The sequence below is a fragment of the Argiope bruennichi genome, chromosome 3 (genome assembly GCF_947563725.1).
Source record: "Argiope bruennichi chromosome 3, qqArgBrue1.1, whole genome shotgun sequence".
Lineage (NCBI taxonomy): Eukaryota > Metazoa > Arthropoda > Arachnida > Araneae > Araneidae > Argiope > Argiope bruennichi.
The window spans coordinates 129,703,139-129,722,649 of record NC_079153.1 but is presented as its reverse complement, the minus strand read 5'-3'; the positions used below and the strand labels follow the sequence as shown (position 1 = coordinate 129,722,649).

General features: G+C 25.6%; 1 protein-coding gene across 3 annotated transcripts; it reads left to right on the top strand.

Moving 5' to 3' along the window:
• Positions 1 to 253: 253 nt before the first annotated feature.
• On the top strand, positions 254 to 18,352 carry LOC129963455 (probable E3 ubiquitin-protein ligase RNF144A-A). Of its 3 annotated transcripts, none has more exons than XM_056077837.1 (9): positions 254 to 274; positions 4,526 to 5,175; positions 7,655 to 7,756; positions 8,938 to 8,998; positions 9,967 to 10,079; positions 13,798 to 13,889; positions 14,884 to 15,025; positions 16,134 to 16,223; positions 17,961 to 18,352. In XM_056077837.1, exons 2-9 carry the CDS (start codon positions 4,549 to 4,551, stop codon positions 18,090 to 18,092), a joined length of 1,359 nt encoding a protein of 452 aa, XP_055933812.1. In that variant the 5' UTR covers positions 254 to 274; positions 4,526 to 4,548; the 3' UTR covers positions 18,093 to 18,352. The 3 variants fall into 3 exon arrangements, with proteins under 3 accessions (XP_055933812.1, XP_055933811.1, XP_055933810.1); XM_056077836.1 differs by lacking the exon at positions 254 to 274 and adding an exon at positions 466 to 486; XM_056077835.1 differs by lacking the exon at positions 254 to 274 and adding an exon at positions 564 to 880.
• Positions 18,353 to 19,511: the final 1,159 nt, after the last annotated feature.

Genomic DNA, 19,511 nt, shown 5'->3' with positions numbered 1-19,511 from the left:
GTCTTTCAAATTTCGATATTAAATCACAACACTATCAATTCATTTTTTTTTATTTCGTTTTGTTTGTTACTTTAGTTTGGATTGACGTAATTTGTTTATAAATTCCGTTCTCGTAATAGCAGGTTCTAACCAGAATGAGATTCGATATCATTTTGCCAAAACAAAAGCTTATTGGAAAGTGTCAGATCCTTAGGAAAATAAAACTCATGGCATAATGGGCTGTTATTGATTGAATATATTTTCGAATTCATCTTCTATTTTAATCATCCGTATCGTGAGTGTGGATAAGTTGCTTGTTATATATATACATATATATTAATTTCTGTTTAATCTTTAGTATTGATTTTCAGCAACATTTTTTGAGTCATCATTGCGAAACCGGTTTCCCCATAAACCGGTTTTCTGTTTATTTCTTGTTTTGGTTTCGTTCCGACAGATGTAATTTTTTCTCGGTGCTTTAGCTTCCAAAGAATCAAATTTTTGCCGGTATGTACGTTTTTAGTACAATATTTTTAGCCTTGAATTAAAAACAATGAACTACTTTAGTGGATAAACGTCACCCGCAGAGAATAAAAACGGGATTGGCTTGTTTTGCCTGTAGTCCTGTCATCTGGTGAGAGAATAGAGCAATATCTTCCCTCCCAAGGCTTTCTTCGTTCTTTTCTATTTATAGCAGTTTGTTGACTACTGTGAATGGTGTAGGAGCACTTAAGTTTTTTGTTTACAATAATGAAATTAGTCATTTAATAATAAGAGAAATACAGGAATTAATTGTTGTCTTTTAGATTCCATTTCCCTACAAAATTGGTAATACTTTCTTGCATGTTTTAATCTTTATTTTGTTTCAACTGATGCAGTGAGAGAGATATATTTCTCCAAGGTTGGTAAATAAACATTTTATGTTCGATTGTTTGGTGTATTAAACAGTTGTCATAATTTAGAATATTTTCATATTTTTACTTTAATTGATATTGTTAAATTATCTGGCTTATTCATTTTACTGCAAAGTTATTTTATCCTGAAATAGATGATTATAAATGTATTAAAGTCGTCTGCAGGTCTTACCTTGAACATTTCTTTGCGATTTAGAACTGACGTTGTTCCGAAAGCCGACCATTAGAAGGCCATGAATTTAATTAAATGACGTTGTTAATTTATAGCCATCGGACATAATTGTATATCATCATGTTTTTCATTTTTGTATTGTTTTGAATTTTTTAATTATATTAAATCCGAAAGAAAGACGCATGCAGAATGTATTTTAACTAACCGTGAAGAAAAGGCAATAATTTTTTTTTATGTCCATATTGAAAATGTGATTCATGAGTTTTTAAATTAATTCTGATGTTGTAAGTATTGTTGAGATATGTACATAATAAAAACTATTTAGGGAAAATAATTCAAAATAGTTGAGAAAATTCGATATAAATGTGCCAAAGAGTGTAAATGAATTCAATGACACATGAGGCAAGCAAAAATTATTTTAGTGGAAATAAGATGATCAACAGAAACAGAACAGCTTATTTACACAGTATTGATTGAATTTTCTGTAAAACTTTAAATAAACCAAGTGTACCATTTGGTACATATTTTAATTTTTTATTTAGTGAGTATTATTGAAATCTTTTGTTATTGTAGAGATGTATTTTTTAACAATTTGGAAAAAAAAAATAAATGAGAATTTTTATTCATTTTAATTCGTTTTTACTGAAACCCATCATGATTGATCAGCCTTTGTTAAATATTAGATTGCTCTGTCTTCATTCCATTTCAAGTACTGACATTTTGTATAAAATGCAGAATTAATATTTTTCAGCTCTGTCCTCTTATTGCTTTTGATTTGTAATAATTGATTTGGATTTTATTTCAAAATATCTAACTGCTCTTCTAGTGACTAACAACATTTCTATTTATTCATTTCAGTAAAATTAAATATAATATTTACTTATAATTTTTAGCCTTAAAAATTAATTTCATAGTAATTGTAATTCAATTGTATTAAACTATATACATTAAGTTTGAAGAATTTTTAAAGTCAAATGTAAATAGTTAGAATTCATATCTATATCCATATTCTTTCATGACAAAAATTTTTATGTCTGATAGAGAATATGCATTCTGTTATCTTTCTCTCTGGAATATACTTTTGAATTATATACTTCTAAACTTTATTGCAACTGCAAATGCTCTAATCTGTATAATCATAGGTTTATCAGAAAATATATTTACAAATGATTTTAAAACAAATTATTTATAAGTGAGTTGTATTGCTAAAGATTTAAATTGCTTAGTACATATTTTACAAATATAAAATTTTAATATTTTATATCAAGTGTATGCTAAGACATTTTACATTTGTAAAATTTTAAGTTTTTGTCTCAAATGAATGTTTTAATATTTACATTATATATATATATATATTAGCTTTTAAACTTCTAAGAACTATTTTAAACTTATTTTTTAAAACTATTTTAAACTTAAAATTTTCAATAAATATATATGTTATTGATTTAAATTTATATACATACATAAACTCGTGGGTTTGATAATCAATTTGTAATAATTTTTCTATGTTGTAAAGCCATAACTGTAAATGAATTAGAATATTGTAAAAATAATTATATTTAGAAGCAATGTATTGTTTAAATAGCTTCTTGTTACATATCTTTACAGATTAGATAATTTTTTAAAGATATATAAATTGTGCCACACCCTTGTTGCTACTTATCTTCTCATCTCTAAATTTGTTTTCATCTGCCATTCCCAAATATTTTATATTCAAAAATATTTTCTATATTTAAGATTTAAAACACAAGGATCTTTTATACCCAATTTCTGAGTTAAGTGAATTTTGATGTAAATTAAACAAATATAGACTTTATGAAGATCCCAGAATTTCATAAATAATTGCTAATTAAAGTTAAAAAATTATATTTAAGATATTACTTATGTTTTTATCTTCTTGTCTTGATATTTTTGTTAGCTGGGAGTTTTGAAACTGAAATCAATTAGAAACCATAGCTTCTTAAATTCTTCTAGAGTCAAGCCATAATAACAGCTTCTTAGTGATGAATGTTTCTGTTAGTGTAATAGCACTGACATACAAGTTTGGCAATTATAAGGGCCCTAATAATATTAATAAGGCCACTGTCTTAATATTCAAAATTTGATGCTTGAAGGTGAATTATTTCCTTCATAGAGAATTAATCTTCCGAAATAAAATACGGTATTGCTGTTTTCCAGTAATTATTTTTCCAAATTTTTTTATACTTACGTTTTCTTATTTAATATTTTCTTTCCGCCAACTTTACAATCACTTTTTTTTTTTTTTTTTCCCTTGCAGCTGATTAATAAGTTGGTAAATGTTTCCGATTTTCTTACATATTTTTACTTTAAATATCTTCTCTTTTTGTGCATTATATTTTCTTTTCTTGATAATTATTTAATGTTTTAAGGCACTTAATAATTTTTTAAAAAATTTTCATTGAACTTTATTATTTTTGATTAATACTTTTTTAAATGTAGTAAAGAATAATGGAATTTTAATTTATATACTCACTTTACACAAAAATGATTTCTTGTATATTCATACAATTTTGAATATAATTTAATGAAGAAAAAATATTTTAATAGATTAATATTTTCCAGATTAAATGAGTAAAAGTATATTTTTGCATTTTTATATGGCTGATGAGAATGATATGTAAAATCCAAATCCTTTAAATAAATTTGTTTTTAAATTTCAAATCTGCATTTAAAAAAAATTACTGATGTCTAAGGGTTTAAATTTATATCTAATATAATTATGTGGATTGTAATCATGTTAGGTTCTTGGTTCACATATAATTCATGGTAATGAATTTTTAAATAATATAAAAATAATTCCTGTACAATAATATTCTGAAAGTTATTGTAGAAAAATCACATCTAACCTTTAACTAAAATTCAGAAGAAAGTTACTGTAATTTGCACATTCCCACCTTTCATAAATTGAATTTGATAGGTTACAACCAAACCATCTTCTCTTTAGAATGCCAAAACACAGATACTCACTCATATTATTTTCCTTTATTACTAGTAAAGATGACAGCTATCTTTTTATAATAGATCTTTTTTTTTTTTTTAAAGCTGTGTGCTTCTACATCTTATAGTTACATTTTAACTGAAAGGGATCTAAAAATGAAATGAAAAAACTTAACTAAAGTAGAAAATTTCAATTGCTTCTGATTTGTAGTATAGATTTTAGGTATTGGTTTAAAATTTTAATAATTTCAATTATGTATATTATTATAATGTGTTTCTAATATAAATATAATATCACTTTTATATTAACATGGAAATATCCAGGTGTATACAATATTTTGACAATTCCCTTTTATAAGATTACTAATCTTAGTGAATTTTGTCATGCATCTTGACTGGTATCATGCAAGTTGGAAAATGTGAATTTTTTATTAAATATATATACGTTTCATTTTTTTTTTTTTTTCATCCAGTGTAAAAAATTGTTCTTGTTTCATTTCAGATCTTCCATTACTTGCATTTATTATGTCTCCACCAAATGATAAAAGCATTTCACGAAACAAATACAGTGTTGAAATAAAAGAAAGTAAACAAAAACTATTTTCATTTCGTTGGTTGTTACGTAAAAGCAAAAGCAGTAAATTTGCAAAAGAAACACAATCAGAAAAATGCAATAATGTGCCAGCTTCTAAATCATGCGATACTGGACTCACTGCAATGGAGACAGTTGAGCGTTGTCCAACATTTTTGCTGTGGAAATTGCTACCACCTGGACGAAGCTTAGGAAATAAGTCAGCTGGATGTTGTGCCACAAGAAATAAATTGCCATTTAGATCATCATTTAGTTGTAATGATGTGCATGGTCTTGTCTCATCTGCAAACTTATTACCTACTGGTTCACACGATCTGCTGGCAGATAACAAAAGTAGCAAGTCTATTTTCAAGCATCCTAGTCAGAGTTTCTTCAAACTCAGCAAGTCTAAGGATGGCCTTAGTCATTTTGATGACTATCCAAAGTCGCCTTGTGTTTTTAATTCTTGTGACTTATTATCATACACTTCACAAAGCACTTTGTGTAAATTATGTTTGATAATGGTACCAAGTGAAAAAATGTATACATTACAAGACTGTGGCTGTGTGTTTTGTGTGATGGTGAGTAATTTTTAAATTAAAAACCAAAGTGGAGTAAACTTTTAAAATTAAACTTATTATAAGTAATAAAATATTTCCTTCTAAAAAGTATGCTATAAAGTACTTGGTTCAGTGACAAACCTCAAATAGTAGCAAATGAATTTTATTTGAATTTTAGATTAAGTTTTTACTACATAAATTTGAAAATTTTGTAGAAAAAATATTTATAATCTGCTTATAAGCATTTCCATGTAAACTAAAATATTAACTTTTAAAATTTTCTGACTAACAAACATAACATTGGTACTGGTAGAGAGTTCTTTTTGATTATTTTATTAAAGTACTAAAAATATTGTAAAAACTTCTTATATGCAAAACTTTTGAATAGTGGAAACATTTTTGTGTGTGAAACTGTTTTAATTTTTATTAAATCAGCCTAAATTTTCATATGGCAATGTGGTAATCATAAGAAATATTTACAAGATATTTTTAATATGCAAGTTCTTTGGCAACCAATATATATAATATAAAATCTGCATGTAATCTGCAGTTTGAAGTTATGTAGTGTTAGTAATGTATTAATTTAAGCTATTGACAAACTTATAATCCTTTTTATGAAAGTGCAGGAAAGATAACATTAACCATGACTTTGTAATCTTGAACCTCTCAAGATGTGTTTGAAACAACTGCATTATAAAATATTATAAATATATCTCTTCAAGCTTGAAAAGGTTGCGAAATAATTCAGATTATATAAACAAGTGATTAAAGAAAGGAGATGTAAACTTATAAAGAGCCACAAAAATATAAAAGTCAAGATATCTCTTAAAAGATAATCAAATGTTTAGTTGGGAAAGAGTCAATCATCCATCTAATGTTTAAACTTGATGTCAAACAATTTTTATCAGATGTTTGTCTGAAGAATATCTATCTTCCCTTCTTGTAATAGAAGGAAGTTCCTTGATGCTGATGATTTGTTTAGATGAGAATTCTAGGAAGTTATGGGAATGTAGCTTTATTTTGATTATTTTAAAAACTATTCACATTTAAAAAAAAGTAACTTTATTTTTAACACTTGTGTAATTAAATGAATAATAGTATATAATGCTTACTTGAAATAATTTTTATATTTATTTACAAACATATATATTTTTTAAAATATAATTTGATATGAAAAAAACTGTAAAAGTTTGTTTGTTCTATTTTCCCTAAACATTTATTAATTTTACATAAGTTTTTATTGCACTTTAATTTTCATTATTATTATTTTTTTTAATTCCTGAATATTTAGCACATGTGATAACTTATATTTCAAACTTCATTACATTTCACTTAGCTTTTATGCTTGTATTTTTAGGAGATCTGTATCTTCATCTTTCTATAAATCTTTTAAATCACATTTAAATAAATACTATGTCTTTGTAAAATAGTGTTGATTGTAAAAAAAGGGGGGGGGATGAAAATGAACATTTGCAGTAAAATAAAATATTAAAATTAACTGAATTGCTTCAGAAAAAGTGTTTGCTTAACAGATTAATAGAAATTAATTTTGGTGAAAGTGTGTTTCTTGAAACATTCAGTGTAAAAACCTTAGTTTCTTACACTGCTTTTAAGGATCCAAAGATGAATGTGCTTTGATCTAAATCTGATTTATAATAGAAAGCTTAGAAGGTGTGTATTTTGTAACATGAATATGATTCCAAGAATTCTGATTTACTGTTAATAATACAGTTTATTATTAATTAAAAAAATTTCTTAATTAAACAGTTGTCTTAGTAAATAGTCTTTTTTTTTTTTTTTTAAATCTTGAAATACAACTTGTTATGCAAGTTTTTGTGTAAAATACATTTTTAGATAAAAAGTATTCATTTTCTTACTATCCAACATTAACCTTCTTTTTAATTAAGTTGGATAACTGAATCACTGATGTACTTTAATTCAATTAAAATCTGTTAAAGACTTTTTTAGAAAGCCTTTTGAAACAAAAGGAAAAAAAAAAGAACAGATTTCAAATTGATTATTGATTTAAGAGGTAATAAACAAACCACTATAATCAGAACAGTCATAATTAAATTGTAATGTAAGACTTGCATAAGTATTTTATCTTCTCACAAATATATATATAATTTGTATGAAGTAATATATAAAGAAATAATGATTGTATGTAATCAAATTATTTAAACTTTACAAAAAGAATTTGTTGAAGGTCTTCATGTAGTAAAAGAGAAATGCATAAATAATTTCCTGTCCTTTTGAAATTATTGAAACTGTTTTAATACAATGAAGTTATAGAATGACTATGGCAATATCTTATGTATATAATCATATTGGATGAGACTCCTCTGAACATTTATCTAATGCATGAATTGTGCATAATGAAGGGAAGAAAAATTAGATTTTATGTTATTTCTTAATTTACTTGGATTTATTATTTAATTTATTTGTTTCAAATTCTTTTTGGGAATTTTATTCATATTATTTGTATTGATATTTTATTTAGTGCTTACATCAGTACCTTACATTTAACATTAAAGAAGGTAATGTGCCAGTTACATGTCCAGATGCAGAATGCAGTTCATCCGGAAAAATTTTAGTTTCTGAGGTAAGTCTGACAAATTTCATAGAAAAATTGTTGTTTATCTTGAAGACAATAACCAGTTAGAATTCTTTTAAAACTGCTTAATTTTATTCGAAAGGAGTGGAAATTTGTAGAAGTGTTATATTAGTTAATAACTTAAAAAATATTTTTTTATATATATAAATTTAATCCTGATTTCAAAATTAGTATTAATTTAGTGATATTTACTGCAATGTATAGGTAATAGTGATCTTTTATGTTTTAGTTGATCTAAATACTCAAACACATTTACTGAAACAAACATAAAATTTAATTTATACTGGCAGTTGATATAAATAGCACGGTCTTTTAAAAGTGTTGAAAAATTAATGATATAAAAATTCAATTACAATAATTTGTTTTGATTTGTAATTATTTGCATTTGAAAAATAAATTTGTAATGCTGAGAAATACATTTATAATGCAATGAAAAAATAAGCTGATAAAATTTCATTCCTAATGTGATTTATTTGTATTTTTGCTCATTCCATTCATCTGTTTCAAAATCTATGTCATGATGTCATTTCTTATACTTGAATCAATCTATGCTTAATTTTTATAATTCTTTTTTGATGTGCTTGTAATAGAAATTTAGGGAATGGATATTTTGATAAATCTGATTCTTATAGAGCCATTCAAAATTATAAAATCCTTCTTTAAAAAACCCATGATTATTGCCAAAGATATCTCAAAGTGCTAACATATTTATTGAAAGTTGTGAGATGCAGCTTTGTACCTAGATGAATAGTCTTATTTGGATAGAATAAACTTTTAACTGTAATATTAAAGGAAACAAAATGTTTCATTTATGTTTCTCTATTTGTTGAAAAAGATTACCTCCATTAATACATGCATCCACATCATCTGTGCCTTGTTCACAGATGAGTGGCCCTTGTTTGCAGCTTTATGTATTCTGTGTATTGATTTGCATACATACATAATAATGCTACTAAGGTTCAACTTAATACATGAAATCAGGATCAACTTATGACATGAAATGGATTTCATCTTTCCTAATAGTTGAAAGTAATTTGGCATCTTGGACCTTTAATGCAGTGCATGCAAAATTTCACTAATATAATGCATGCTTTTCTTGGTAGATGTAGTGAAGGTTTATTGCCTTATTGTTTTTCATATATAATATAATTTTAACTGATTTCCTTTAGATAAAAGAAATTGCTGGGGAAGATGCTTTATTTATGTTTGAACGTTATAAGTTGAATCTGGGTAAGTATTAAGTTTTAATTGTGAATGCTATATTTTTTTTTTTTTTTCTGAATTATTCTAAAGCTGAATATAATTGCATGATTTTTTTAGGTTTTTCTTTTAATGTTGCCCTATTTATTGATTGCTGCAATTTTGTTATTATCATTGATGCAAATGGAAAGTAAATGGAAAATAAAGACTTTTCTTTCATTATGAGTAATATACTAATTAAGTAAGAATTTGATTTATTTCATATTTTGAGGGAAATAATAAGAAAATGAAAATATTTTGTAGTAGAGTAAATAATTTTTTCAATGTAGAGTAAATAACATTAATTTTTAACAGCATGTAAAAAGTAATGATTTTAAATTTGTTATAAATTATTAAAATATTTAAATTTCGATGAATTCATTAATTAAAAAAAATTTTCTTTACAGGGCATAGCCAATGGCACGTAAAATTGATTCATTCTTGCCAAGCATGCCCAAAGTGAAACTAAATTTTTTTACTTTTCTCATTTGTGGGTTTCTGTTTACTTTTATTTTTATTCATAAAAAAAGAATAATTTTCTATTGATACATTTCCTAGATTTAATATTTAACTGTATATCTAAATGTGAAAGTTTTTAATAAAAATCTTAAATTGCTTTTAACAAAAGTTAAAAAATTTTTGTTTTTTAAATAGCTTTTTTTTAATTCAGAAATTTTTGTTTCTAGCACTGTTTGACAATTTAAATGAAATTTAAAAAAAACAAACATGTAATTAAGTTTTTAATCCTGTAGAAAGCATGGAAATTGCATTAAGATTTAGATCTAAGAAATTTTTAATAAAATGTGTCTGTATTATATGTAGAAATATTGATGCATGTGTTTGTATTCTTTAAAAGTAATGCCTAGAAAATTTGTGTTGCAGAAATTATGCTTATAAATTTTTTTACATAAAATTTTATTTTTGCTTTACTTTCCTAATATCCATCAATTATTTGTCAGATGTTGATTTGGACCCCACCAGAGTTTGGTGTCCTTCTCCTGGCTGTGAAACAATTTGTAGCTTTGAGCCTCTTTCTGATCCAGATATTGGAGTATCTGTCCATTGCCAAAGTGTAAATATTTATTTTTGAACTTTTATAGAGACCTAAAATATATGGAATGAAGTCTTAATTTTGGCAAATGAGCTATATAAAACCCATAGTCTCTTGTTTAGTTTTGGCTTAGTTTTTTTTTTTTCCCCACTTTTTGGTAATTTCCATTTTGAAAAGAGTTTGTCTATTAAAAATAATTTATTAACAGTAAACAATTCAAATCATTTCAAAAGTAATTTGTTTTGGTCATGGGGACTTCTGTATCGCTATCTAGTATGTAATCTGGCCGGCAGGAATTCAATATTTCTTTCTCAACTAGAAGAAAACTACTTCTGCTTCTTTTTATTTTTTTTTTAATGTCCCAATAGGTTTTTGCTTTTAAAAATGTGTAAAATTTAAAAATAAAAATGTTTTATATAGTTACAAGAATTTCTATTTTAGTGGCTTAAATTCTTTGTGTATTTAAATATAAATATAATATTTTGATTCTGGTACTATTTGAAATTAGAGGAATTCGTCCCCCCCCCCCCTCTAAATGTCAAATTTCTGAATAATACTCATTGAATAAAGATTGCTACAAATAAAATTTCAGTAAGTTATTCAATATTTTGTTATTTTTGGTACGAATTAATTTTATTTTCTTGTTTGGGGGGCCTAATGAGTTTGATTATTAAAAGATGTTAAATTACAAATTATTTGTTAATATTATTCATTCTTCAAATATGCAAAGGTTTCAGTGTTTTAAATTTTTTTTTTTTAATATTTCACCATATTTTCATGTTATTTTTTTTATTAATTTAATCTTCCAAATAGCCAATCCAAGAAATCTCTTTCTTCTGTCTTAGTACCAAAGTAGTTTACTTTTATAAAAATTCTAAGTAATTCTACCTTTATGCAATGATGTGATATCAAATTTAAATTTTGGTATTCATAAGAAATTATACTTTGAGATTGCATCATCCTTCTTGGTATTGGAATATTAAATTCCTTCAGAAATTAAATATCTTATATTGATTTCCAGTTTATTATCTGAAATTTTTCATTAGATCAATTGCAACGGAAATACCTAATGCGATAATCTCGTGCATAAAATTGTGAGTTTTACTGTATAAGATTGCTAAACTTAGTGAATTTATATACTTGGGTGGCCTCCCCTCCCCCCTTTTTTTTTTTTCTGTTTACTGTTATGTTGTGGGAAAATCATAAAATGGTAAGAAATATAATAAAAGGGAAAAGTAAAATTTGTTGATATCCTCCACTCCCACATGACAGTTAAAAGTTGTAAAAAGAAAAAAGTGAAAGTCGTATATTTTTCATCACTTTTAAAAATTGATTCCTGCCTTTTTGTTATAAATTAGTTATATCAAGCATTTTACTTTTTAAGAGTAATTTTATAAAAATCATTGTATGAATTCCACATTCCTTGCAAAGTAGACAAAAATATTTGAAATTATTTCAATGTGTAAGTTTTAGTTCTTTATCTTAATGCATTATGTTGCTTGCATATTATGATAATTTGATATATATGCTTAGCAAGAGGTTATAAACTATGATATCATTTATTAGGAAAAACTGAATGTCAAGAATACAGAAAATACTGAAGTAGAAAAATGTTTAAGGAAATACTTCAGCTGTTAAAACATCTTGATGTGTTTTAATTTATTTTCTTGCATTTTACTCTTTCATTTTACTGAATTATGCATGTAAACTTGATTGATGCAAGAACTCTCTGATATTATGTGCAATAACTTTATTTCCACGAGCTTTCTATGAATATGACTGATCTGCATTATTACCCTTTGGATTCCGTGACTGTGGTCACAAATATGAAGTGTATCTTGTCCTTTTTAAAGATATATTTATAGTTTTCAGAATATTATTTCCCAATAAAGTGGGGAAAAAACCCAAGATACATGATTACATGAATCTGTTCTAGTCGAATGAAGTTTTATACTTAACTTACTTTAAAGCAATGCAAGCTCTTGTTTAAAAAAAAAAAATGTTTCAACATGATTTACATTTAAAATATTCCAAATGATCTCTGCCTGAAGCTTCTAATTGTTTACCTCCTTTCAATTAACTTACTTGCCTTTAAAATCTGTCTAATGTCCAGTTCTCTGAAGTGTTCTCCGTTATCTAGTGCCATGATCAATATAATTTTTCAGCTTGGGGGGGGGGCGGAGTATTGCATTATAATCATTCACAGGGCCAATAGTTTTTAATAAATTTTGAGAAAGATAATAAATTTGACAGATTAGAATTAGAAAGATAACAACAATAGATTTAAACATGTGGTTTGAGTTCTTTGAAGTATATCCTGGAATTAATATTTAGTATAAACAATTTCAGAATATAGAGCTTATCCCCTCCCCCCCATTTTAATAATATCTGTGTAACTCTTGAAATACAACAATATCTCCAAGAGTCAGTTCTTTAATACATTTTGCATTTATAATAAAAATTGAAAATTGCGAAGATCTTTATTCTTTATTTTTACTGAGTGCTATGCGTCTGTAATCCTCAAGTTCTCCAATAAATCAGATTTCTAACTATTATCAGGCGGGGAGAAAGACTAAGATAATCATATGCAAAGATGTTTTAATAACTGAAGTTTTTCTTTTTATTTCTTCTAATTTTTAATACTTTCTGTATTCTAGTTTTGGAACTTAGTTTTGCAATCCTAAATAAAAATAAATGAAATTGAATATGTTTTAAATCTAAATACCCTTTTGCTAAACATATGTTTTGAATTATTATGATTCATCTTTAAGATTAGGGTGAAAGTTATGGTGATGATTTGGAATAAAAAATTGTGCATTGTTATAATTTCATGTATCTTTGTCTACTTGTATGGAATGTGCCACCAAAGAGAAAACTTTTAACACTCTTAAAGTGATTACAACAACTCATGTTGGTAATAAGCAGATAGAAATTTTAAAAATTAATGAAAAACAATAAATTTTTGCCATTTTTTGCAGTGTTTAGACATTAAGTGCTGACAAAGTATTGGTGAATTTTATAAATTTTTATTCTTGTTTCATTTCTCCTTTGCAACAAGAAAAATTTATATATATATATAATATGCAGCCTACCTTATTGCACATTTTAAGAGATGATGTATCACCAGCATTGCAATTTTATTGCTAACATTTATTGTTTGCGAACATAGAGCAAGCTAATAGAGAAGTGCTTATATTTCAAAATGTTGCATCTGTGATAGATTATTAATTCATTAATATTCAGTTTATTTGAAGCAAAAATTTTAGTGATTTTTTTTTAATTATGTAAAAAGTGCCAAGATTATAACTGTAAAGTAAAATAAAATTCCAAATTTTTTTCCTTAAAAAATTATCAAAAAAAAAAAAAAAAAAGTAAAAAATTTATTTAAAGAAAAATTTTTATAAATCTATATTACAATTTTTTTAAACAGTGTAACATCAAAGAGTAGAAATTATTTCTGGATTCCTTGCATTATCTCAAAGCAGAGCAAAGGAAGAAATAATTTTTGAATTATGACAGTTGAATTCAAACTTTGACTGTGGGTTATATATGCCTTTTGAACATTGTTTAAGAGTTTGTGAATATGACTTTTTAGACAAAGCAAAAAAGAAGCAATGCAGGGTATTCTGTAGAACATAGAAACGAAATGCAGTTATCTTATAAATAAGCATTAATAGTTTAATTAGTATCATATAATTTAGTGAACATCTATTTATTGTTCTTTTTTCATAATTTATAGTGCAGGCTAAAGTTTTGCTCAACATGTAAACTGAGATGGCATGGTAGTTCAAGTTGTGATGAAGCAAAAAAAGCATTAGCTGACGAAATTGAGTATGTTATTTTTCATAATTATTTTGTGTTAATTTTCACTTTCTCTCAATTCTCACTTTCTTCTCTTCTTTTGAAAATAAGTTTGTCTTATAAAGGAAATAGAATTAAAAAAACTATTTAGATAAAAAAAAAAAAAAAAAGTGGGACAGTGTTTAACATGATTGATGACATGTATAATAATTTTTATTATTATTAAAATTTTGAATTTTATTTTGGATGCATAATCATTGTGAGATTATCTATCCAGATCATATAGTAATCTGTGATTAGTGAAATGATCTTAAAGTAGTAAATGTATTTAATATTTATGTGTAATGTTTATTAATACTTTTCATCTGTATTACATCACAGTAATGTATTGTGCTTCATTAGAAGATTTTCTTTATAACTTTATCTGAACAATTTTAAAGGTCATTTTGCAAAAGTCCTTAACTAACAATTTTTATTTAATTTTTCTATTTTTATATGCTTCCCCCTCCCCCTGCTTTATAAAAGATATTGATGCACTTATGCACAGTAATCTATAAATTAAATATAGTTTCAATTTTAAAAAAATGAGTGTAATTAGATATATTAAAATTTATTATCAACAATTCATTAATTTTTATAATTTTTTTAAAATTTGAATATATTCAGGTTTTTTATTCAAGAAATTTCTATTCAGTTAATTAACTATATGCATTAATTTTCTCTCAACTGTGTTTTGTGATTGTTATTCATCAATTTTTTTAAACTTTTCCCATGTATAATGTTATTTAAAAAATCAGCAACTTTGTCTCCTCTATTTTTTAAAAATTATTTAATTTGGCTCTAATTAATTTGATATTTTAATCAAAACATATGCTCAGTATTGCTATAATTAAATAAAAAACAAAAAGACTTAGAGTTATGAAATTATTTATGTATCACAGTTAATGTATAATTAATTTTGTTATGTACACGACTGCAAATTTATGCATTAGTTTTCTTTTCTTTAATTAAGTTAACTTTTTAGAATGTCAACTAGTGATGATGAAAGTTGGATAAAGCGCTGTCCAAATTGTCGGATACCAATTGAAAAAGATGAAGGCTGTGCCCAGATGATGTGCTATCGGTGTAAACATGTTTTTTGTTGGCATTGTCTGACATCACTTGATGTAAGTTTTTTAACATTTTGTAATTAATATCAAATACACAATATGAATGTGTTAAAAAAAAATCCTTGACAAAAATGGTCTGGAATTTTCTCTATTACTCACTGTCAAAATGTTCTTTTATAAAATTTTCAATTATACTTCTGTTATTAACATTTCACACCAAAATCAGGGTCTTATTAGTGTGAACCAAAAGAGATTATATATATACAGACATATTTCATATTTTTAGATTATCTAAAAATAACCATTTTTTTAAAAAAAATAAACCTTTTTATATAACAAAGTTGAGAACTCCAGAATTTGAATATTTGTCTTCACAAGCATCGCACTTTTGATTATTTGCTTGTAATCTTATAAATATTCTTATAATCAATACTGAATGAAATAAGAAAAAAATATGGCTTAATTGATATTAATTATATTTTTAAAAATTTTATTTGGTTTAAAAATATCATTATATATATATAATAAAATGTAAACTTTCTTATTTCATTCAAAGCATGCAAGAAGACAGAAACTGAATTGAAAAACATTGAGCAACTAAACTATACTTGAAAAATGATTTATAATATAAACAGTGTTTAAAATAAAATAAATTGCATTGAAAACTTATTTTACTTTTTCTTGAGGTGATTAAAATGTGGATGTAGTTAGTTTTAGCACTAATTTTCTGGTTTATATATTTATATATTACAAAATTATGTTATATTTTACAAAAAGTTAAGGAATAAATATTATTTGTGCTTCAAAATGAATAATATGTAATTATTATACTACTGCATATTATTTATTAATATGTTTTTAGAATTCTACTTTATAAAAACTTGAATGAGGTTTTATTTGTTGCAAAACTTTTAATTTTTATTCCATCTAAAAAATATAATAAAGCATATATTTCAAGTATAATTTATGTTTCTTTGTTTTGACCATTTTAACTCTAGATTTGAAGTACTGTTCTAAAACATGTTTTTCTTTTGGATAATAAATTCTACGTATCAGAAATATTTATAATTAAATTCTTACTTTATTTTTTATTAATTTTTTATAAATAAAATGTGTGTACTTACTAGATATATCTGTATGTGTGCTAAATAAAATTTCTTTTTAGGATGATTTCCTTTTACGTCATTATGACAAAGGACCTTGTAGAAATAAGCTAGGTCATTCTAGAGCTTCAATGATATGGCATAGAACACAGGTAAGTATATTTGTAAATCTTATTAAATGCCTGTTCACCAACAATTTTCTCCAAATTATATATTTTATTGGTGAAAAAATCCTATGTTTGTTTACTATGTCTTCTGTGAGATCTGAATTTTGATGATAGTATAAATTTAGGTCTTATTTGTTTTTAACCAAAATTATTTCGCAAAGTATTTTCCATAACTTTCCTTTTTATTTTATTAGTTCTTTACTTTGCCATTTCTTGTAATTATTTTCTGGAATTCATTTAGAGCTCTTGAATATTTTTGTTGTATCCAGCAATATTGGTCACAATAAATGAAATTGTTCAAGAAAAATAGCAGCAATGTTGTTAAACAAACAAAAAAAAAGTGAAATCTTGTGCTATAGAGTGTTGCATATGTGATTATCAGCTCGTTGTAAAATATAGTGAGAGATTTCTTTATAATGCTATTTTTAAAAAAATCAATGAATATTTTTTAATTGCATACCAGTAAACAGATAATCTGTTGATAAGAAGAGGGGGCTTTTGAAAAGTTTTATTCAATACTGGCTGTTATCTTCACCAGCACTTATGTTTTATGTGAATATAATTTTCTGTTATACAGTTTTTTTGAATTCATATATTCTCTCCCACCCTATTAAGAGGATTTAATTACTATATTCTGATAAATGATATTTTTAGTCTCAATATTTTATGCATGTATGTAAAAATTTCTTATTACTTACTCTCTATGAATTCATAACATATAATTAACTGTGAGTGAAATATAGTGTTCATGCTAGCACTTTTAAGAGAATAAATTATAACCTAAGAGACTAACAATTTAAAGAGAAGACAAATCTAAAAGGCTCTTTAGTTTAATATATGATATTTAGTTTACTTAATGCTTGACTAAATAACATATGCAATATGTCATCTGTTAGTCAAAATAGATTTTGAGTATAATTACAAAATTTGGATAACTTAAAAAAAATAATGGATCAAGATACATAATGCATAGAGTGGAATTCTAAGACATAAATGTATTTTGTTTTATTTTTTAAGAAAATATATTTGATCAAGTTTAAAATTTTATAAATTTGATGTTCAATCAAACATTTGGATTTTTGAGCCCTTATGATAAGACAGTGATGTTTAATAGGTTGGGAGGGAAGCCCAAGTTTTAAGTATTAAAAAAGTGAAATGGAAGGGGAAAAATCCCAAGTTATCAATAGTGTTTTTTTTTTTTTTGTTTTTTTTTTGTCCCTATTTAATTTCTTCTAAGGAAAAGACTAGAAACTTTTTAATATCATAATTAAACCTTCTCGATGCTAAATTTTGTTTGAATATGGCAAGCAATTGCATAAAATTCAAACAATATTCAGTTTATTTTAGAGATATATGTAAGATTTGTGGACTTAATCCAACTTTATTGTGACTTTTTTATAGCACTGATGCCTCACCTGCTAGATGTAGTTAGGCTAATGAGGTATCAGATGTCTTTAAATGACTTTATTCTGCTATCATATCCAGTGCATTTTCACAGAAATGCCAAGTATGACTTCTCAAAAGACGTTTTAAATTTGGACATTAATGAATTCTATCACTAATTAACGAACCAAAATTATATATATTTCAGAAATATCCAAACATGTTAAAATGTTCCTTAGAACAACCACATATTTTTGTGGCATAAATTCTTATCTTATGCACAAATGAAATAATCATAGTTATTAATATGCTAAATTAATCTAGATTTGCAATTTCTAGGTGGTAGGAATTTTTGCCGGATTCAGTTTCCTGCTCCTCATTGCTTCGCCATTTTTATTGTTGGCTGCTCCGTGCCTCCTGTGTTGCCGTTGCAAGAATCGACTGTTCTACGAGGAAGCCACACCTCTATGAGCAGTTTGAATTTTTTTGACTTCCATTTTCAAATCACACGCGTAGTGCTCAGCATCACATTTTATTAAACTTCTGTGATAAAGCACATCAATATTGGTCTGGCAATATTGTCCAAGATGGTTCTGGTCCAATTGGGTATTTGGAGAGCTGTCAAGGGACATGCATTTCTTATTGTTATTGCACATACATAGTTGAAAATGTACTATTTCATGGTTCTGTATGGTTAAATTTTAGTTTGCAATAAACTGTTACGTTTTTAATGGTTGTTAATATTAATGCCTTACATATTTTGAATTATTATTCACATGCCTCTAATTACATAAACTTGGTCACAACATGCAAATAACCAGTTCTTTATATAGAATATTTTGTAATTCAATAAATGCTCATGCAGAATCTTAACTGATTTATTTACAGAAAGTAATGATGTAAAACTTTTACGCTAAACCACTTGCTCCACTAATCAATTTCATCATTAGGAAAATTACTCAAATGTTTTAAAAAAAGGTTTACTCCTATTAAATGGTGAATTACATGATTGAAAATAAATTTGAAGTAATTTTCATGACTGGAGTCAACACACAAATAATCATTAATAAAACAAAAATCAAAAACCTATGTTTTGTTAATAATTGCAGAATACTGGATCTAAGAAGCCAAATAATTTTAGATAAAATTGCTAATTAGCAACTTTTATTTTGTTATTTTTAAATAAAACTTGATTTTATTAAATGAATCATCTTGAATAATCGTGTTTAACAATTTGTGAATACAACCTAGACATTAAAAAATAGCATTGTGTATCTGCAAGCATAAAGAGGCCCATCCTCGAAACTTCACCTCAAATGTGTAAGAATAAATTCATTTAAATATTGCAAAATTTAGAGTTAAATAAACAGTTTTAATTTCTAAAATCAATCAATAAAACAAGCACACTCACAGCCACTTCTGGATATTGTTATTAATTGTCCTGGTTTTCTTAACAAGATTAATCCCTCTTTATCTTCATCTACAGACAATATAAAAATGGACTCTGTTATTCAATACAATCTGGCAACTTAGGTTATTCTAGTTTGCAGAATAAAGCCTGCCAATGGAAGGTTTGACATATATAAATCTTAGTTTGGATTTTATTATGATTGCAAATCAAATAAGAATCTAAAGTCTATAAAGATTGCTTAAGAAGTTGTAATTTTCAGTTCAACAAATACGTTCTTTACTGAAATACGTCAAGAAAAATTCACGAAATGGTTTCAGGCAAACTATTTTCAATGATAGTGAAACCCGTACAGTTAAATAATTTTGATAATTGACTCTTCTAATAGAAGGGGGGGGGGGCAGAGAAAATTCTGAAACATATTTTTCAGACTAACATAGATCACAATTGTCTACTTTGCATACTGAAAAGTGCTCTCATTT